We start from the raw sequence: 23375 nt of genomic DNA on the forward strand, positions 1-23375 counted from the left end.
GGAATGAAAAAATACGCATTTTATGATGTTAAAATCTGAATATTTCGAAAACGGTAAAAGACAGGAGCTTCCTCTCAGAGAGTATTAAGTTAATAATTGTTGGTTCTTTCTAGTTAAATAAGAAAGGAATCTTTAAATTGAGCGGTTTCCGATAGGTACGTCTTTAAATATAAGACATTGAAGCAAGTTAACAATTTTAGTTTTTTTTTGCAGAAAAATAAAAAAATGTTGACTAGTTAGTGTCTGATTGTAGATACAAATTGTAAAAAAATCACATCTGGTTAATTATTATAATTATTGAAAACTTTTGCCTGGCGAAGACAGGCTTCATAAACTAGTACAAAATAATTGACAAAAAAGGTATTCATCTTTAATATATAAATGCCATGGTGCTGAAAGTAAATGATTTCATGAAAGGTATACAAACAGTGAAGTTAATGCTTTTTAAGCACTGAATGATACAGCTGATAAAATCGACCATATAGTAATTGATATCTGTTACTGATGAAACATCTACTCTGGTTATTTTTAGACTCCATAACACATCCATGACACAAGTGTTTAACACATCTTCCTGAAGAACATCGATCAACTGCTCTACATGCACTCTCCTCCAACTGCTCTTAATAAAGTCGAATTTTTTGGAGATTTCGGCAGCTGCCACATGATAAACGGTTAACCAACACACAAGACATGACCACACGTGTCTCACTGCTCCAACCAATTACATTTGCATACAACAGGCATACACATCGAGCACACAAGACAATTCTTAGATCAGTGCTAAATATATCATAAAAAGGTACTGTACATGGAAATATCATAGGATACATTTTACAATGCCTTTTTGGATGGCTCGCTAGATGAGGTTGGTTAGATGTTTGAGATTACTTGGAAGTTTGGGCAAGTTCTATGCAAGGGGAAATGAAGGTGGCTGGGTAGCTGGTTGGTGCTGGTTTGCTGGATGGGGTTAGTTATCTAATTAGACAGCTGGTTTGGGGTGGATTGTTATAGTTAGCTTAAAAGTTGCATTACTGGTTGAGAATGAGGTAAAGATTTCTATAAGGTTTGTTGGTTGAGGTTGGATGCCAGGTAGTTTATTGAGGCAGTCTTGCTGGTGGTAACTGGCTTGTCTACTGACAAGATGGGTGGGAGGAATAAGGCTTACCTGTCTCGTGGCAAGGCACATGAGTTCCCCCAGTGCAGGCAGCAGGCACTGCTTCAGCTTGCTGTTCCTATAGCTCTCGCGCACCAGCTCCGTCACGGCAGTCATGGCCTTCCATCAAGAACATGCACACAATGGGATAGTCTACACACTTGCCTCATGCTATGCACCTATAAGCCCAAGAAGATATTAATATTTACTAGAATTTCTGCGGCCTATGGCCACCTTATTCTAGCTCCTGCGGAGAGCTTCTCGGCGCTTCGTGCCTCGCCCATCGACCCCACTGATGTCATCTTCTCCCCCCGCTTCCCCCAATGTGTGCAGATACGACTGACTCTATTGTATGTAGGGTGTGTAGGACATATTAAATAAATGTATTTTTTTGGGGGTGGGTCAAATATTTTTTGAGGGGGGTCGGCAATTTTTGCAAACCTGTGAGATCAAATTTTTACCCACACATCTGGGGGGTCCACTTTCTATAACTTTTTCATTCAGGCCTTCTTAAAGGCTCTTATGATTTCGTTGACAAACAAACAGACAAACGTAACGCCGGGCTTTTTTGATAGTGCAATATGCTATTAAATGTGTTTCAAATGTGCAATGTCTGCCATGACATGATACATCATGGCCTATGCTTTTACATGTCATATATTCATTAACATTTACTTTCATGCAGCTAGCATTCTCTGACTAGGCAGCTGTAGGATTGTTCCACCGAATCATGTAAACTCCATGAGTGGTGGGTTCACTGACTGGTGCCCAGTTGAATAAAACTCTAATGTATATTTTTCTACTTATAAAACAAAAAATTACAAAGTCGAAATTGAACTTGAGGTGTTTTATGGAACAACGCTAGGCTGTTCATATGACAACATGTGTTATTGCTTTACGAAATTGTACAAATTTCCATGACTGCAAATGGATGACAGACTGACTTCAACCCACTAACCAGGATTTGAACTCGATTATAAGCCCAGCACATGCTATCCACAGTAACACATGGTCATCTGGACGGCCGGGTTGTTGAGTGATATTTTATTATCTTTAATGATATTCACTTTGCTTCTCATCATCTCAGATCATCCACTGTGCCCATTAAATTTCCACACCTCAGATATCACGGTGGTGTCCTTGAGCTCCGTGGCATGATGGGCCAGCAGAGCCAGAACACGAGCCGACTTCCCACGGCTGAGTGCGCACAACCACACCACGTGAGACACCAATCACGCACAGCATTACTATCACAGCAAACACACCACCTCAAGCAATATTTAACCATCATATGATTAGAGTAATCACACCACACCAATGTTATAATTGCATAAAATATCTCACATGGCACTATCATTACCGACAGCACACTTTGGAAATAGTATAATTATATTTCCGCAGTCATACTCAGCAAGCAAAGTACAGATACAGCAATATAAATACACCACGCCACAGTAAGCACAATCGAGATTTATAATACATTTTATAAGGAAAATATGTATAGTTATTATAATATTGTATTTTTCTTATTTTGGAAGTGGGCAATTACCTATTTGAGATTTCCAAAAAATTTAACATTCTACTTTTTAATTCATAATACCGTTGTAAAATAGAAATTGGTAGCACTGTTGAAAAAGCCATTGACTCGCAATGAATAAGATTGTGAGTTCAATTGCTGGTCTGAGGTTGAATAAATGAGTACAAGTTTGGGAGCTAATCGGCAGAGACTGACCCCTGTCACAGGAATTAAGTACTTCCACTCCAGGCTCAAGACTGTCAATGAAAATGAACACCACTCTCATGCTTGTCTGAGCAGGGATACACTTTATCATCTGAATCAAACATATACATACCTACGAGGTATATGCTGATAATCTTTTTCAATAGATTATGTATTTACATAGGATGTCATATGGTTGAAATAAACACATTTATTAATTTAATCATTCTATGAGTAGAACAAACAGGTACTCACATGTCCCAGTTTTGAGCAGACTGCAGCTGCTGGATAAGCACTAACAACTGCAAACACGTAAATATAATTATCGATTACTAAAAATACCATGTATGTAATTTAAAACAGTAAGTGTACACATTTTAAAAATACTCCACTGATAATGGAGAAGCAAACCATGTAAACCAATTTACTTAGATTTAAATGACAACTTAGAATTGTACCCTTTGAAACAATGATTTATGTCTAACTTTTCTCTGAAGTGTTTGAATAAGTTGGTGTCCTAATTTAGCAATAGGTTTAACACTGAGAAGTCAGCAAAAGTTGTGCTATGTGTAAGCTGGTTGCTGCAAGGGAAATTTAAGAACGAAACAGGATTTCTACACAAATCTGGCTGTTGTCTGATGATGCTATTATTTGTAATTACTGGTGAAACGTTGTACTCAGATTGATTGTAAATGTTGTGGATTTACTCTCCAACACACTGGTGTGCTGTACTAGTAACGAATTGGCATGTTCTGTTAACGTGACAAACATTACTAAATGGCTGTGTCTGGTGGTGGCGGGTTTAACGACACATTTATATTTATGCGAAACAAAACCTGTATTATGTATGTGTTCTGCACTGGATTAGAACCAAAAAAGAGAGATGAATATTGCCTGATTCCTTATTTGAGCAGGAAGATACTTTGAATAGAAATGTTGTACTTTTTTTTGTAATCTCAATCTAATTGAAAGAAACACAGGTACTATGGCATGCTCAAATTTGTAATTTTATGAGTGCTATGCGCAGGAGACCATTTCACGATGAGTGTGGTGAAGATATAATCTTCGTGCTATGTAGGGGTGAGCATTGCAGAAACAATTCTAGTTTTACTCAGAAAAGCATCCATACGTTTGAAGACTCTTTTCAGGAGGGACATGCTCTGGTGTTAAGCCCATGTATTTATTGTGGCAAGATTCATGCAGACAGATAAAACTATGCCAGACAGATTTTTCAGCAACCAACTTGCTATACTGTCACCTACACGAACCACTTTCATAACCTCCAGGTAGGTGTATTATGTGCTATCTCCACATCGCATCAACCCCCAAACATACTGCCAATCCATTGAACTTCAGGCGTGCAAATGATGCCCCCTCACCAAATGTGAGTTGAGAAGACGGTTGGCGGCATGCGGATGCGTGCTGATGATGCACAGGTAGCACAGGAGGTTGAGTCGTGTGCGTGGAGAGCCTGACTTGTCAGTGGCTGCCATCGTGCCGCACAGCTGCTCCAGATACCGGGCCACTTCCAGTTCAGGCAGGTACGCCAGCTTCTCTCCTTTTCACGGTGGAAAACAAACTTACCAGCTCAATATAATGATAATGCTTTGTGTGTAAAGACAATGAGGATGTTGAAAAATAACTAGAACAAATTGTTTGGAAGTGCAGAAACTTATAATACATTGAATAATAATGTAGTTTAAGTGGCTACATAAAATATACATATAAAATGACTTCACACACTTCTCTTGAGATGGCACACGTTCCCCTGACATCAGGCGGAGACCCCACTGCAACAGCCCCGAGTCTCCCGCGCATCTCCCTTATATAAGGACCGAGGCCACGTCCCCCTTCCTGAACCTTCTCGCTGACTCTGGAAGCTCGCTCCACCAGCAGACTCTACCCTCCTCTTCCGTCACCTGACCACGCTCCCTTCTCGATCATTTCCGTAGCCACCAGTCCCTTCGCACTCACAACTGATACCCCTGCCATTACCTCCTGTGGCTACTAGTCCACTCACAGCGCATGTAGGTTCTACTGTCATCACAGATACATCTCATCAATAGTCTTTCTGTGAACTTTAGTTCTTTGAACTTTGATGGCTGTTGTCCATATTTTGTAACTCACATCGTAGTTCCATTGCCTCAGTGTTTTTAACGTTTCTTGTTTGCATTGTAAAGCAATTTGATACATTATTTCCATATTTAAATGCTCATAGGAATTAAATACAACTTTGAAGTACCCATGGTTAAAGCAAATTCTGTGAGTATAGTGACTTGACAAACTCATCCCTGTTTACCAATTACTTCACCAAAACACGATTATAACATTCGTTTCTAAATTCTGCATATTAAAGTTGTGTGGATTTATAATGATGGTGTAATTACCTTGAGAAAATGCTGTTTATTGGGAATACATTAACCACCTAGTCTGGATTATATAATGATATTTCTGTGCTGTCATCTTCCTGGTGCTGTTATCTGACATTATGATGTGGTACACTGCTCAGGGTGAGTTCTGAATGTATATTTTTTGCTCACATGACATAACGCTGATAGCAAATTAGAAAAATAATGTATAAAAAAAAGTTAAATAGTATACATGCTTTTGCACATTGTTTCCACTTTCGATGTAACCACGTTTTAATCATCATTATCATCATTAGCCATTATCTATCCACTAAAATAATGAGGGCCTTGCAATGCCATCGCGAACTCTCACGGTGCAATGCTGTTACCATTCGTCTCACTCCTGCACATGAACCGATCTTATCGCTCCATCTTCACAGCAGCCACCCTCTCGGATGCATTATTTCCTTTGGCTGCCATTCTGTTACCAGTCTCGTTCATCAACTATCATGCCATCTTGTGATGTATACTGGCCAAGCCTGTTTATATTTTTTAATTACTGATCTCTATAATGTGTGTTTGTTCCCTGATCCACATATTCCTTTTACAGTCTCTCAGTAATTCTAAGCAAGGACATATAATGCCCATTACACTATTGTAGTATATCGAAGGCTCTTCCTACAGTCATGTCTTTAATGTTTTCCTTTCGCAAAGGATTAGCTCCTCACCTGTAATAGCAGGGACACCAAGGGTCTTTGGGTCAAACTTTACTGGTACTGGCTTCAGGATCTATGTGAAAAAAACAACACATAAAAAACGTTAATTTTTTTTATAAGATACGTTCAAGTTAACAAAATATTTTAAGGGATATGTTAATACAACAAAGAAAGTCAACAACCACACGAGTTGCTATACAAAAGCAAAAGCTGTATTGAATTCATGGCAGGCCTCAAATATTACACAAGGGTGACTTGAGGCATCAGGTTTTAAACTCACCCATGACAAAAAACATGGGCTGAGATGACTACGAGATTACACTGCAATATAATGAACACAATTATTAACGAACAACTAATTCCCAACAAAAATACCCGATAGAAGTACACACAATAATGCATGAAAATTATTGATACAATGCTTTCGGTGGAAAAAAATAAAGGTCTTCATTTAGTTCAGAGTTAAAAATAAGCACAGAAACAAGTCATGCTGATGCTGCTGATGAGCATGCATTTAAGTGATACTCTAACAACAAAACAAATAGCCTTTAACAAAAACCTATTTGTGTGATATATTGCATTTCAGTTTCAAATACAGCAGTTATTAGTGGAAATGAACTTTACATTTATATGTAAATGAGTGTATGTCAATGAGCTTTGAACCGATTAAAGAACAACTTATATGTAACATGTAGAAGCCAACTAACATACAGATGTAGACAAAATTCAATGTTTATTTTCAATTATAAAGCAATATTTTATTAATTTTCCTTTTAAATTAAGCGTTTGTATATAGTCTGTATATGATGATGACGTTTGAGGACAGTCGTGGAAATGTTACATTCCCAAGGAAGGAGATAATTAACTATATAGGAATGAATTCCTGCACAGTGGTACTTATTAAATGACCCACAATAGATGTTGGGTTTAGTTTACCCCTTATGAGGATTTTAACTTGCAAACCTTTAATCGTGAGATAAAAACTTCAATAACAGCATATTCAGACACTGTTGATTCCTATTCCTATTAAACAATTACCTTGGGGTTATCAATTATTGGAGTGATGAGCAGGTCTGATTCATGAAAAATCAGCTCCCATGTAGAAAAGACCTGCTCGCTGGCTTGCTGAAACAAGAAACAACCATTGCAAAGGGCTTCACTACAACTAGCTATTAACATACAAAGACCACATGTTCATGGCATGTTAAATATTAGCATGACTGAAAAACATGCACAGAGCCTGGTATGCATTTGTGAAATTCTGTACAATCCATTATATTAAAATAGCCAATAATATTGTATACAGTTAAATCATGTTCACTAAAGGAGGAAATGTGTGCCTTCTGCTGCTCAAGGTATTCATCACAAAGAGACAAAAATAACAGAAGTACATTGCATGAATAGAAGAGTAGCCCTCTCGTGGCTAGCAGACGTAGACATTGGCATTTAACTCCTGAACATATTCCAAAATGCATAAATATACCAGAAATATGGACTTGTATGTGCATAGCGTGGCATGACATTTGCAATACTCATTTTCTATTGCATTTCCTGCAAATTATAAGGTCATTCTCGAAATTCCACAGACGGCAACCCATCTGCCTACAATGAGGGCACGTGGTACCTTCCCTTCAGCCCTGACTTGAATCATCCGTGAGCAAAACAACACCGAGTGAACTGAAACCTGCCCAGCCACATTTGAATGTGGCACAGCGTGCTTGCTCAAAAGTGCAATGTAACGTGCATGAAGAAACGCGTGAGAGCACGGACCTGCGAGGCTGTCGATGCATCTGCAATGCCTGTCGTTCTGGGAGGCTGTCTCTGTCCGGCTGACCTGGCCCGGCTTGGGGTACCTGGCGGAATGGCAACACTTGGACCCACACCTGCCCGGGATCGTGAACTAAGGGAAATCAAGGGCCACAGCACAAATCAAAAGGGGCATTGTCCATCATTTTACCATATTATGTTTTATATTACAAGGAAGTGTATATGACGAACTTTTTATCATTGTTTGTGCACCAATGCCAATGGAGTTCCATAATTTTCGTTAAAGACCACAGGTTAATGATGAATGACATCTTAAACTAAAATGTAATTCAGAAAAAAAAGCTGAAGGATACTCCATAAACGTCAATACAAAGTAGATTCGAAGCTTTCGTGACTGCAGGAATTACTCTTTAGTTCTTTCGGTAAAGTCACGTAGAAAGAAATGAAATTAAATAATAATAGACTACGACGTTTCGATTGCAACACAAGCAACCATCATCAGGTACAAATGAATGAGAAAACAAACATAGTAAACTTGGAAATATAATGCAATACAACACAGGGAGTCGACCAATACAACAGTCAACTCCCCACCCGGTTGATTACGTTCTTCCAAAGATTACTAAATTTGAGAGAGAGACAAAACATAGACAGGGAGACACACAGACAGACAGAGAGAGAGACACACATAGGCACACAGAAAGACAACGTCTCTGTGTCGACTATTATTGTAAGTTGTAAGTTGATCTTCTTTGTAGTACCCATGAGCCAGCAGTAAGATATTCAACTTTTATAGTGGGGGCCAGACTATGATGAGGATGACCACTTCATTAATAGATTATGGTGGCTTATCTTACCTATACAAGTATTTTTTTGTCTGTCTGCCTGTATCTCTGTCTGTGGACGCAACTTGCGACGGTTTTAACTGACAAACTGTGGGGTTAACGTTTAAAAAAATCACCCAGATACCACGTGATAAGCCCCAGGGTGAGCCAGTGCTATTCGTATTTCACATATATCAACTTTAAAGTAGTTAAATGAACAATGTATTACTTTTATAAGCACAGGGCGGCGCCAGAGCACGCATCTGCGCATGCGCGAAATGCTGATCCGTGGTTCCCATAGCAACGCACACAACCGATTGGTGGGTGGAGGGGGGAATTCTCATTCGCGTTAAAAATGTAAAAAAAAATACACACAACACTGAGGTCAATTCTTCAAAGTGTGATGTCCTCAAAGTGTGATGTCTTATTTCCCCCCCCCCCAACTCCAATGTGTGCACTTACTATAGGGTCGGTAGATACTACTATCGTCCGTAGATACTACTGTAGTGCAGGCGGGGGGATGGTGGGGGGGGGGGTAGCGGCCCAGCCCCAGCCGGCCAAGGCGCCACCTCGGCCGACTGGGCAAGCTAGGCGAGGTCGGGGGGGTCTGCACGGGACCACGGCACTTTGTATAATAATAGTTCAATTTGTAATGCGCGCAAATTTGCAGACGTAGTGGCCGCAACTCAGAGGTGCGGAGCCAAGCTCAGAGTCGCTCGAAAGCATGATTGTAGAGGTGAGTTTTTAAGTTTCTCTTGAAGGAGGCGATTGAGGTGATGCTGTGAATGTGCAGAGGGATATTGTTCCAGACTGTTGGGGCTGCCATCGAGAAGCGGCGCATATACATGACCATCCTGGATCTTGGTATCAAGAGGAGGTCGTGAGTCGCGCTGCGCAGGCATCTGCCGTGTGCAGAGCTGCAAGTTGTCAATAATGAAGAAAGGTACGGCGGGCAGGCGGATATGAAGGCATTGTGGCAGAGGCAGGCGGTCTTGTATGTGACCCTACTGGCGATGGGTAGCCAGTTGAGAGCACGGAAACAAGCTAGTGAGTCGAGACGGGGATGAGTGTGGGCAATGACGACGCGTGCTAGGTTGTTTTGTAGTCTTTGAAGTTTCTTTAGGTTGCCAGCGGAGGTCCGGACTAGGACGGAGTTGCAATAGTCAAGGCGAGACCCAACTATGCAACATGCCAATGTGTTGGCAATTTCAGTAGAGATGAGAGGACGTATGTGTCTAAGAGCCTTCAGGTGAACCAGATGACGCCAAAAGGCGCCTTTTGGCGTCATCTGGTCCAACCCATGTGAGACTAGGCTATAAGGAAAGCTGTCTCGGGTGTGGACCAATCAACTTCAAGGACAGTGCATATATTATCAGAGTTATGTTTTTTGTTTGCATTATGGCTACAGGTATTGTGGTCTATGCAAACATGATTCCTTGTAAAAAAGGTGTCAGTTTTGTTGGCAGATAGAAGGGTAAACAAACAATTATCATATTTTTTACTGGCAAATGAGGTTCCAATGGTGTAAATACTATAGAGTTAGTAGTTACTACTATAGAGTTGGTAGATACTACTTTAGGGTTAGTAGATACTATTATACATATTCTCAGGTTTTTTCGGTAAAGTCACGTAGGTAAAACATTAAAAGTAATGAAAGTAAAATAAAACAAAACAAAAATAAAAATAATAATAATAATAATAATTATTTTACTTTCATTACTTTTAATGTTTTACCTACGTGACTTTACCGAAAAAACCTGAGAATATGAATCATTGCAGTCACGAAAGCTTCAAATCTAGAATTACTATTATACAGTTAGTAGCTACTACTGGGCTCAGTAGATATTACTATACAGTCAGTAGATACAACTACAGAGTGAGTAGATACTACTATAGCGTCAATAGATACTATGATAGATTCAGTAGATACAGAGCCAGATACTATTGTAGAGTCAGATATTACTATAGAGTCACTAGATACTACTCATTCTAGGGTGTGTAGGTATATATGCTTACGCGGGGGTAAATATTTTTTGAGGGGGGGGGGGGGGTCGACAATTTTCAGAAACATTTTAGATCAACTATTTACCCCCCACTTTATGTAACTTTTTGGACTTCTGCAAGACTCTTATAATTTTGTTGACGGATAAATGGACAAACGGCACACCGAGCTTTCACAATAGCTTCGTATTTGTGTATGCATATGTTATATTTCTAAGATAAGTTTTTAAATATATTATTTCCGCGGGCAACGCTGGGTTCTTCCCGCTAGTGTCATATAAATGTGCAATTTTCACCTCTGACTCAAGGATGGCATTGGAGAAGGGCACCAACTCATTGCGTGTTTTAACACAACAATACCTTATTCCTGGTACAACCATGACAGGCAAAGGATAAAACTACATTTGAATACTCCCACTAAATGATCAAATTAATATAAACGAACCACGGTTAAGATGTTAATAGTGTACAGGTAACAAAAGGTATGAGATGCAATATGAGAAAAAAGTAATGTCAAACCTGAGAGAAAACATTGACTCATTGTTCTCCGTGTCCATGACACTTTTAGGCCTCAATTCATCCGGTTTCTCTGTAAAATAAAACAGAAGCAGTAACAGTTAACAAGGAAAGTGAATTCAATCAGATAATATAATTGAAAAATATTCCTCTCACATGAGAAGAGAACACTGAAATTAGAGCTGGCTGGGTGGTTCAACGTCTCATAGTAATGCATGTATCTACGTCAATACAACTGAGATTATAAGTTTATGCCCCAAGTGTTAACCAAGATAAAGACAACTTCTCGTATGGAGTAAGTTGGATGAGCGACTTCTGAAATCTCTTCAATGCGGCTCGGCTATACAGTCCTTTATACTTTGTAAAATATGTTGCATTGTATAATTAATTTAATATATCCTTAAACTTGATCTTTTAGATAACGAAGATACATTTCAGTAAAAAAGGATATGCACAGTCACTGGTGACCAGGCATAGATCATTAACTCAATACACTTAAAACGCAGTTTAATCACAGATCATTGAAATCCAGATTTGAAAATGTAAACCCAGGATCTGATCAGCAGTGCCATTTAGGTGTGTGTCCCCAATTGTCAGATTCATCTGAAACATCTGAAATTAGGCCTAGATATTACATTTTCGGATGATCAGATTTTTTGTTTTATTTTGGATGGACCAGGATGTATGGCCTCGCAGAAAATGCTATCACTTTAAATCTTTCCGACCAAAAGTGTTGGTATCAGGTCACTTATGTTAAAAGACACGTTGAAGTATTGCATCATGTAAAAGGATGCTAAAATCCAAAAAAGAAGACCTGATAAAGTCTGTAAAAATCCTAAATATGCTATGTTTTTCATCCAAAATTCATCCCTAGTGCCAGCTCAGTGCAGCCTCAATCCTTACCGAGCTTGAAGGACCGGCTGAGGGTGCTGCGGTCTAGGCTGGTGGCTGTGGAAGCCACGGAGCTGCCCTTGGGAGGCGATGCAGATGCGGCGTCAACCACATCCTCATTTACAGCACTGCACAGGACCACATGCATACACATATATATGAGCACACCCACACACTTTATAAGTGCTAGCACAAGGACCTGTGTTCAACAGATGAACAGCGTTACCTCTTGTCTGCAGGCTTGCCGATATCACTGGGGAGTGATTCTGAAAAGGCGCCCTTCCAGAATGGGTGCTCTAACAGAGCCTGCCTCTCCGGCCTGCACCCATGCAGAGATGAAGTGGCAACACTGTGTTAAACACCAATGGGTGCCAATTGATGTTATATATTTTCAAACGACATGTATGACTACACGGAGACAGTGAACAGCATATTAATAGTGATGAGTAAACTGACCATGATGCTAACATGCTGCTGTAATACTAGTAAATGTGTACCATGTAGCCTATAAATATTTTCGACTCAAATCATAACTCATGAAATTAATTTGATGGTAGAGTATTTAACTCACAATTGCAAGGTCGAGAGTTCAAATCCCAGTCAGAGTAGGACTCGTTCCGGTCATATAAAATGATCATTACTTTCTGGGAACCTATGCTGCCATATGAACATGTAATTTCCACGAAGAAAAGTGCAGAGCCATCCCTGTGTGATCAGGTGGGCACTTTGGTTTTGATAACTTTACTAATATGATTCACTCAAAAACTCGATATGAAGTAAAATAGGCAGTTTTGAATTCAGGCACCAAAGTTACCTTTTAGATGGATCTTTCTGAAGCAGTTGTTCCAGCAGGTTGACAAATTCTGAAGAGGGTTTCTTTGCATTTTCTCCTTATACAGTAAACATAATTATATAATTAAAAGCCTTCGTTTATTGAAAGCCAGCAAAGCCCTGTTGTATCATAATTGAAATGTGTTTGTATAACGTATTAACTTGAGCAACCATTCCATTTACCGATGACAGTTTATACATAATCTGTCCATTATTGTCTAAGATAATACAATTATGGTAAAAATATGCACTTGCTGTGGCTCAGAGTTGCCAATGTATTCCCAAATATATTCATAATACATAATAGATGGGCCACAAAAAAAAACACACACACACCTGATACCGTTGGGGTAGCTGGCACCTCATTGAGAATCTTTTCCATAAGCTCTGGGAAGTTTTCAGAAAAAAATGGAGGGGTGCCTGGAGCAAACAATAGGCATCGCAAAAGAACATATGTTAACCAAGCTCAACCAACCATACATATTACTTTTTTTAATGTTTGTTATACAGAGTTTTCAGTTATGTTGTCGAACCGTTTGGCTCTTGCTTAAAAACATCTACCAGTGACATAGGGCTTTTGTGAATATTATAAGCTAGCAAATGTCTTAAGCAAATTGCCTATAATTGTAGCTCTACATGCAGGTAGCTTGAAAGAGAATTCGGTGGTTCACATATACAGTATTATGTGTGATAAAACATTGCCTGTTATTCTGATAAAAATACGATTGTAATTTACATTCATATTTTTTGCAAAATGATCCACAATTCCTAGCCTTTAATTTGTGATTGTATTACAGTATGGTAAATCTAATGAATTCAAGATGCCGCATTTAACCAAATGGTCAATGTTGACCAGAGCACATGTTGTGGTACGGTACAGTGTTGGGTGGATAATGGTATCTTGAGAGGTAACAACTCCTCTCCCTGTGTTTGTAGATGCAATTGACCTATCGGAAAGAATATGATTCTGGGGTCTCACTACTGTATTGCATATGCCATTGGCCTACCAAATCTGAATTATAACTCCATCATAATAATAGTTTATCTTTTAGTAATCATAGGTCAACAGAGGTAAACAGACATAAATTAAATATATATGGTTACCTGTAAACAGTTCATACAGCATACATCCCAGGGAAAAGAAGTCACTGGCAACACTGAATTCCTCTCCCTTGAGCACCTCTGGGGCCATGTAGACTGGCGAGCCTGATGAATGTCATCAAGAAATACAAGCATTCATATATAAATGAATTTAACTCATTCATAAGAACCACCTAGGAGTTACATTTGATTAATATTGCCTGTGAAAGTTAATACAAATAGTATTTTTGATTAAAATAACATGGGGTAGCATTCTTCTCCTTTGGCATCCCTGAAACGGTAGGTGGATTACATTTCCAAAGTAGGGTAGGGGCAAATCCATAGGTGGCCAGGAGCTAGTAGTACAGAAACAGATATTTTAATTTATCTGTGTGGAGCTCTGAGTTTGATATCTTCATATGTACAGATTAGCTCCAGGTACTCCAGTTGTCTCCTAAATGCAAAACACTCATTAATGGCATTAGCAACATACACCAGCATTGCAGAAATCTCTTGTAAAAAGTTTTGAGATTCAGTGAGGCTTTCTTGGATACATTATGCACATTTGTATTGCATATGTACATAACAAACTTAATTTACCACTCTGAGTAAATAACACGTATTAAGAGTTTTTTTTATTGTAAATTGTGAAGGGCTCATTCTGACCAGAATAAACCAGGCATCTATAGAATTGTACATAACTTGTGCATGACCTACGACCCTTGAACTCAGTAAAAATGTGACTGAATGCCAATCGCAATGAGTGCTTGAATGCCTTACATAAACATCACAGCAATGCACTCTGTGCAGTGACACCTTTGAGCGCTGTTTAAATTTGAAATGTCATTCTGACAAAACCCTCTCCTCTCTCTATTGCTTTTAAAATTCACTGAATCCAGCTTTAACAGACCATTATGAATGCATATGAAGTCTGAATAAATAGTTTATTTGGAATCCATACGCTATTGACTTTCAAGTTATACATTTTTCAGTGTTCCATAATGGATGCCATATTACAATAAACTGTAATGGCACTTACAGCACAAATTACAAAGTATTTCTCCTCTGCACTGACTGCACTTTAGGTGCTAAATTTGATTAACTTTGAGCTTTGAAAACCTGCAACCCAATCATCACTGCACAATCTACAATTCTCCAAAGACATTCTCCAATATTACAACCAAAATGTTAAACATCATCTCAAATCCAGTTTTCTTGGAAATAATAAACCCCTCCTTTATTCGGAAACTGCAATGTACTGCCAATAATACAGCAGATTGGTGAACATTATAATGATCTCGTCAGGCAATGTGTAAACATACTATATGGATTAAATATCTTCATAAATGTATGCCTTTCATAACAAGTATTGTACATGTACATTCATTATATACCCCATTTCCTATCTCTTTCTTAAAGTTGGTTACAGTACAAAAGTAAAATATGCTAAATTAACTCCTGGATCTAGATTACCTACTTGAGATGTAATCAGTGTATTGTGAAACAACATAATCAATAATTTAATTAGCTACATTGAGTGCAAATTACATTTTCTCTGTATGTAATTATAACTGGAGGGGATTGCATAGTATATCTATTGCATCATGACACCTTGAGACTTTTCCTGAAAGGTGCCGAATATATAAGTGCAAATAATATTTATTATCACAGCTCATTAACACATTTTTTTATGCTCAAAACCAATATAGGCGTCACAAATACCCCACTTATCTGGAAGAACTGTGTACATTTGTTAGAAATTAAAGGTGACATTATGCGCGTCAATAATATTCCACAAAAACTCAGCCCATCATACATGCAGAGTTGATAAAATTAGCATCATTATTGGAGGCTGTCAAAAGTGGTTGTCCTATTTACAGAATGTGTCCTGCCAATGTTTTTTTTTATTAAATTGTGACATCAGGTTCAAGCCAGCCAATGGACTGTGCTCATGAACATGAGAACCTCACCTTGAGCAGCCTCAGGGTCAGGCGAGTCCCCGTCCTCTCCGGCCACCAGGCTGAAGAACTCTTGTAAATTCTCCCCCTCGGCTCGGGCCAGGGACAAGTTACTGAGCTTCAGATTGCCCGGTCCATCGAGCATAATCTGTGGATATCAGTGTCATTGGCAAGTGCCATTTGACAGTTTGATAGACTGCATTATTTTGTCCCAGACACCACGGTGTGTGCTCGTAGCCAGGACGTTTAGTAATACTTTTTTCCGTGTTCAGCTTCTATTACTTACATGTATTCTAAAAAACTATACATAATTCAAAATGCAATTAATGAAATATATAAACATCAAAAGAAAAATGTACAAATTCATTATTTGCATAAATGTATTGTTATGGTCATTATCATAATTTCCTATACACTTCTATATTCAGGAATTCACATTTTGACACAATACCATGCTGTCCTATACAGCTGTAATTCACTTTCTTCCCAATCCAGCCATCATTTTATTGCTTAGTGCCACACTGTTAATAAGCTTTACTATTTAATATATAAAATTGCAATATGGTACAATATGGTATACATCAAGTCAGGACATTTAATTAACGTTTTGTTATTGGAGCTAATGTGGGTGCATTTAGAGTGGAGATGAGTGCTGTCGAGGTCCAGAGCGCATTGTGCAAAGGAGATACTTTGACTTTGTATACTGTATAAAGCCTAATGTAGGAGCTTGCTTTACCTGTTTTATCCAAACTAGCAAATATAAAACCTCTTAAGTATCTAACATAATAAAGTACTGTCACGTACAACAAAATAACGTTTAACCTTTGCTGGGGTGAGGTCACTGAAGATGATGCCAAGCTCATGGATGTGAAGCAGGCCGCTCACAAGGTCAATTCCAAATTCCCGCACGACATCCTCTGGGAGGTGCTTGTCCTGGGCAATCACGGCATCCAAAGAGCCCCCTTCCAAACAGCACACAAAAAGACTAGCCTTCAGACAGCCTATGATCGCACAAGGTTCACATTAAGTAGCACAACAGGTGGTGAAGCACTACTTAGCATTACAGATCTATGCAGAGGATGACAGAAATTTAATGGCAGGACAGGTTAAGCAACTTGGAACGTTGACTTCATGTCACTTAACATAGGGGTTACTTGTAGAACGTACCTTCTGTGACTCTAGACATGCTACATTCACCAAGGAGGGTATGTGGTGTTGCTGTCATGCCAACCGAATGGCGGCGACCGCTGCTGCCGTGTCATGCTGACATGCACTATGTCTTCGGCAACAACCACACAATACCTGTGACCTGTGGTAGCTGGAGCCGGGTGTTTCTCATTGTTACAAATGACGTTGCCAGTGACCACGTGCAGTGGGAGGAGAGGGCTTCTATGTATTAAAGGCAAAGTGGATGAGTAGTACTCCACCCATGTTATATGCAGGTGATGTTCACAAGCTCTCCATCGGGAGTTATTGAGTGCTCGTGAAACAAGCCTTCCACAAGTCTTGGGGTTGGATTCACAACACATGTGAGTCAAGTTTACATTCACTTTACCGGATTTATTTTTGTTGTATTATATGGAGAATACATTTTAAATGTATTCCTCATTTTAAAGTCACTCTACAAATTCATAATTTAACAGTTTTAACAGCATATTTTGTACTATAAATATTTTCTTAGAGTAGATGTAATTGTTCAAATACAGCCTGCAAAAAAATTTAATAAAACATAATACTGTAATGTTTAACAAACATAAACCATTGGGTAAAAAGGGATATGTTTCATAATTTAGACCAAAATTGTTTCAATGTATTTCACACAATTATCAGTAGTATCAATCCCCATGAGAGACACGTGCAGAGGTGTTAATCCAGCAATTAATTATGTGATTATATGTATGTGTAGTGACATCAGGGATGTCACTGTATGGTGCCGGCCCGGGAGGGTCGTGGCGTGCGATGTTCCTACGTCGCGGACAGCACCGGGTGGGTTGCTGTGTGATGCCGGCTCTAGCACAGCACGGCGTGCGATGCACCGTCATCGGGTGTAATACCAGCCTTAGCCGGGCTTGGTGAGCGCTGGGATAGCGTGGGCACCGCGCATAGTGTGTAGTGCGAGCTCCCACAAGGGGGAGCGGGAGAGTGTCAGGGACAGGGTTGCCCCGGGCCATGGCACTCTAGTTGACCCCGTAGACATGTGATCTGGAGTGTCCACAGAGAGGGTCCCAGGTGGGGGGGCTAGGGGGTGATCACATGTCCGGGGAGAGCTCTCGAGAGGGATCGAGGGAGCTAGAACGCTCGAGAAGACGGGTGGGGCCTGGGTGGAGCCAGCTCCGACCCGGGAGGATATAAGGTGGGTCTCTGAGAGGGACCGGGGTGGCTTCGTTCTACAAGCTGGAAGCTCCACATCCTACAAGGCATCTATAGTATCTACTAACTCTGCAGCAGTATATACTGACTGTAGTGGTATCTACTGACTGTAGTAGGAGCTACTGAATCTATAGTAGTATCTAGTGACTCTATAGTGGTATCTAGTGACTCTATAGTGGTATCTAGTGACTCTACAGTAGTATCTCCTGACTATAGTAGTATCTTTCATTATCAACGTTTTTGGGTTTAGATCGCATTATTTAAAAATGTGTCGTAACCCTCCACCACCCGACACGGCCAATCAGTAAAAAAGTGTCACGTTGACAAAAGACATTTTAAATGTATTCAACGTTTTTTGTCAACGTGACACTTTTTTACTGATTGGCCGTGTCGGGTGGTGGAAGGTTACGACACATTTATAAATAACGCGATTTAAACCTAAAAACGTTGATTATGAATAATATTGGTCGCGAAAGCCTACGTGTTAAAATATAGTAGTATCTACTAACTCTATAGTAGTATCTGTCTCTATAGTTGTATCTACTAACGGTACAGTAGTATATACTGACTATAGTAGTATTTGCTAACTCTAAAGTACTATGTACTGACTCTATAGCAGTATATACTAACTCTACAGTAGTATCTACCTACTCTACAGTAGTATCGACCTACTCTATAGTCGTATATACTGACTCTATAATAGTATCTATCGAGTCTATAATATTATAACTACTAATAGTAATCGTTTTTACCCTTTCAACTGGTATAAAAACTGACACCTTTAAACAAGGCATCATGTTTGCAATAACCACAACACAAACAGTCAAAATGCAAACAAAAATAAACTCTGATAATGGTAATGATATGCACTGTCCTTGAAGTTGATTGGTCCACACCCGAGACAGCTTTTCTTAGAGCATAGTCTCCATTGGTGTTGGACCAGATGAGGTCAGGTGTGGGCCAATCAACTTCAAGGACAGTGCATATCATTATCATCATCAGAGTTGTTTCTTTTTGTTTGCATTTTGACTGCTTGTGTTGTGGTTATTGCAAACACGATGCCTTGTATAAAGGTGTCAGTTTTTTGTACCAGTTTAAAGGGTAAAAACCTATTACTATATTTTGCCACAGGTAAAGGAGGTCTGATAGTATAACTACTAACTTAACAGAGTGCCATGGTGAGGCCTAGTCCCGTGCAGAGCCCTGGCCTCGCCTAAATTTCCCAGCCGGCCGAGGTGGCACCTTGGCTGGCTGGTGCTGGCCTGCTACCCCACCCCCACCATCCCCCTCCCGCTCTACAGTAATAGTATCTAAGGACTATAGTAGTATCTACCGACCCTATAGTATTAAGTTCACACATTGGGGTGGGAGGGGGGAGAAGAGGACATCACACTGTGAAGAATTTACCTCAATGTTGTGTTATTTTAGCATTTTGAACACGAATGAGAATTTCCTCCCCCGTTCCCACCGATAATGTGTGTTGCTAGGGACAATGACGGGTCAGCGTTTGCTGAGCATGCGCAGATGCGTGATTTGGCGCCGCCCTCAGTGTAGTAATATAACAATAATAAATTGTTAATTCAACTACAGTGATACCTCGGTTCACGAACTTAATTCGTGAACTGACTCTGGTCGTGAACCGAATTGGTCGTGAACCGAGGCACATTTTCCCATAGGATTCAATGTAAATCCGGTTAATCCGTTCTGACCTTTTTTTTTGGTTTTTGAAGCACAAAAATATGAAACAAATTACAATACACATTAGTACTGTACAGTATAGTAATGTATAAAGAGAGAACACTAACCTTGCTTGAGATGACTTCAGTAAGCACTCAAACGGGTGAACTGTACAATACAGTAAGTACAGTATTGTACAGTACAGTAGTACAGTACAGTACTGTATGTGCTAAAAAGCACACCAAAAAGCAAAAAGTCACTGAAAGTGTCTTCACAGTACTCACAGTACTTCTTTCTGTGACTCTTCTTCTCTCCACGATCTTCCTACAGGAAGTCACGACCATGTGACAGCCTGGAAATAGCATTAAAATGGCCGTGGCTCCTGTTCGTGAACCGAAGCGGAGTTCGTGAACCGGAGCATATTTTTATGAACTTTTCTGTTCGTGAACCGAGTTGTTCGTGAACAGAAGCGTTCGTGAACCGAGGTATCACTGTACTTTACATTTTACGGATGGGAAAAACAAATAGCAATGTTTCGTCCGGGGGCTTATTGCATAGTATGTGTGTAGTTTGTTGAAACGTAAACCCAGCAGTTTGTCAGTTTAATGCGTCACAATGTGTGTCCACACAGACAAAAAGTGACTTTTATAAGTTTTGATAGTTCTGTATGATGTCTAACATTTTGGTTCATGTGTTGTGAGCTTCTTCCTTCTGTTCCTGAAGAGCTAAATAGTTGACAGTGCTACATTGCCAAGATTGCGTCACATTTACCGGTTAATTAATATTAAATACTACAATACTAAATCATCTATGTAGCTTGGGGTAAGGAAACACAGGCACTGCACAAAGTTTGTATGGTTCACATGGTACCTGTGCAGAGCTCCACCACCAGCCACAAGTGATTGCTGGTCTCGTACCACTCAAGAAACTGCACAATATTCTCATGAATAACTTCATGGGTTAACCTCACCTGTAATCAAGTCAAATAGGCAAGTGTCAATATTATCAAACGAGGCACATTATTGTGTATTATTGTATGTGGCTGGGTGGCACCGACCCAGAATCAAAAAGGTCATGTGATCAGATCCTGATCAGAGGTCAACTCAGCCTATCGTCCTTACGAGGTTTTTATATTTGTACTATTTTGTGGGAAGTCAATAGTGATTGCCCTAAAGAGAAATAGCCCCCACCATATAGACGTTTACCTCTGGCTAAGGGCCACACATAGCTGCTGTCCAAATGCTCATGCAAAAAAAATTGTAATACGAATTTGTTTATGTTAGGAAAATATTTATATTCATAACATATTTTTCTTACAATTCTTGTATTTTATGCAAATACCGGACAAAAAAATATGCTTTTTAGATCAGCCAACAAATCGGCACCAAGATCCTGGAACATACCCTGTTCGTAATTTGTGGGCGTTTGCACTTTTCAACGCACAGGATAGCCACAAAGTTGATCGTTCCTTTCCGGCGCCCCTTGTAGACCACGGTGTGACGGCCTCGGCCAATCTCCTCGTAAAGGACGAAGTTTTCCATTCCACTTTACTGCAATAGAAGAGCCAAGCAAATGGCAGCACAATTAACACACCAGGTTGTTTCAGCACATTTCGCACCTTGAATTGCTTCAGTTTACTTTACAAATAAAATACAGGGTTATTTCAGTACTCCTTTGTTTAAATTAGTCGATGTAGTAAAAAAAGAATTCTGAACCATATCAGCTTTATCACATGTTTGTATTTTATAGTGAAAAACCTATGCCATACAAATTTACCTATTCCAGGACAAACGAATCAGTCCATCATTTCTCCAGGGCCACTAAAGTACGTACCGATGACAATTTAACAGTGGCGGTTTCATTAAATAAAACCCCACGCCATGGGGAATTTACTTTTCATCACTTTCATGGGTGCTGGAGATGAGCCCAGCCGTATTACTTACTTGAATATGGAGCCAATTTGGCTATTGAGGACTGTCGTGTAAACAACGTACAGCACTGTACACAAAAGAGTAGTTGACGTAGAGTCCAGTATAGTACACAATATAGGTATGTGAGTAGTGGCATAGTGGTTAGCACAGTGCACTATGAATTCTAGATTTGAAGCTTTCGTGACTGCAAGGATTCATACTCTTAGGTTTTTTCAGTAAAGTCACGTAGGTAAAAATAAATAATCAAATAATAGAAATAATAATAGTTATTTATAATTCTTATAATGATAGTTAAATAATAAAAATAATAGAAATAATTATTAAAACTATTATAATAGTTATAATTATTATTTTTATTATTTTAATAGAAAACAAATAATAGAAATAATAATAGTTTTTATTTATTTTTACCTACGTGACTTTACCGAAAAAACCTAAGAGTAGTGCACTATGAACCATTCGACTCAATATAGTATTTATTGTCTTGCGGCTTCCACAATATAGTATTTAATCACGTTGCCAGTCCCACTGTATGACGTGGGACAGTCCATCTACGTGGAAACCGCAAGTCATTGTACAATACAGCGGACACGCTCTTTATAATACCACAGCATTGTATACAGTTAATTAATGTGCACATATAATGTTCAGTATATAAACCCTAACTAGTAATAGTACAGTACGTACAGTGCAGCAGTGACAACTCCAGAACTGGGTCCACCATGAACCGTGCAAGTGAACGCTGTAAACGGCGACACCGGTGACAATGAGGCACTAGAATGCAGGTCTGGGTGATACAATAACAATCAAGAAGTTAATGAATGTAAAGCTAATCACAAAACGATTCACGATACCAATGAAGAAGAGACTTGCGTTGTGGAGCTTCCAGCGCGTCTCGCTCGGCTGTTGGGCTCGACCATTGCCTGGGTGGAGGGGGGTTTAATACCAACAACGAAACACAACATCATTAAAGTACAATATTCGTTACTCACGCCCATTACAATTACAAATAAAATATAGTATATTTGAAATTGTTACAATTAATCACAAAAAACGCGTTTTTGGGTGTTGAGGTTGTTTTAATGTTTGGCTATTAAGACCTCCCCCCCCCCCTACCTCAAATGTAGAATAGACTATTCCTGCAATAACGGTTGCCATGGTATTCTTGGTTCTTTCGGTAAAGTCACTGAGAAGGGAAATAATAAAATAAAATTTTCTTTTATTTTTTAATAAAATATAAAACGTGACTTTACCGAAAGAACCAAGAAGATGAATCCCTGCAGTCACGAAAGCTTTAAATCGAAATTTACCAGTATTGTTGAAATTTTTAAACTTTAATTCTAGATTTGAAGCTTTTTTTTTTAAACTTTGCCACTGGTTTAAAAGCTGTTTTGCTATGTAAAGTGACTGAAGTGCGCTTGCTTGTAAGTGGCAGGGGTTCGTAAGTACACTGTCGTCGAATTGGAAAGTTTATGCTCTGGCTCATGCAGCTTCTGCAGCACCATTCCCACGTACATTACTTCCATAGCTGTCAACCCATACGGTTTACCCGTATTCTTGTAGTATAAGGAAATTTAGTTTTCAAGTCC

The 23375-nt window shown here is 39.3% G+C and overlaps 1 protein-coding gene across 1 annotated transcript in view; it reads right to left on the reverse strand.

The window, feature by feature from the left end:
- ULK4 (unc-51 like kinase 4) overlaps window positions 1–22672 on the reverse strand; it is a 69749-nt gene extending 47077 nt beyond the window's left edge. Inside the window, exons 1-19 of the mRNA XM_078859493.1 lie at window positions 22641–22672; window positions 22474–22528; window positions 21259–21405; window positions 20726–20825; window positions 16631–16770; window positions 15821–15956; window positions 13875–13976; window positions 13107–13190; window positions 12754–12829; window positions 12166–12258; window positions 11952–12067; window positions 11052–11121; window positions 7711–7840; window positions 6979–7065; window positions 5953–6013; window positions 4256–4434; window positions 3132–3178; window positions 2275–2353; window positions 1169–1276 (exon numbers count right to left, since the gene is read on the reverse strand). Of these exons, the coding sequence (XP_078715619.1) occupies window positions 1169–1276; window positions 2275–2353; window positions 3132–3178; window positions 4256–4434; window positions 5953–6013; window positions 6979–7065; window positions 7711–7840; window positions 11052–11121; window positions 11952–12067; window positions 12166–12258; window positions 12754–12829; window positions 13107–13190; window positions 13875–13976; window positions 15821–15956; window positions 16631–16770; window positions 20726–20825; window positions 21259–21396 (1746 nt within the window). The 5' untranslated portion in view covers window positions 21397–21405; window positions 22474–22528; window positions 22641–22672. The remainder of the gene's footprint in view (window positions 1–1168; window positions 1277–2274; window positions 2354–3131; window positions 3179–4255; window positions 4435–5952; window positions 6014–6978; window positions 7066–7710; window positions 7841–11051; window positions 11122–11951; window positions 12068–12165; window positions 12259–12753; window positions 12830–13106; window positions 13191–13874; window positions 13977–15820; window positions 15957–16630; window positions 16771–20725; window positions 20826–21258; window positions 21406–22473; window positions 22529–22640) is intronic.
- Between the last annotated feature and the right edge of the window lie 703 nt (window positions 22673–23375).

The sequence above is a fragment of the Lampetra fluviatilis genome, chromosome 1, assembly GCF_964198595.1.
Source record: "Lampetra fluviatilis chromosome 1, kcLamFluv1.1, whole genome shotgun sequence".
NCBI classification, from domain to species: Eukaryota; Metazoa; Chordata; class Hyperoartia; order Petromyzontiformes; family Petromyzontidae; genus Lampetra; species Lampetra fluviatilis.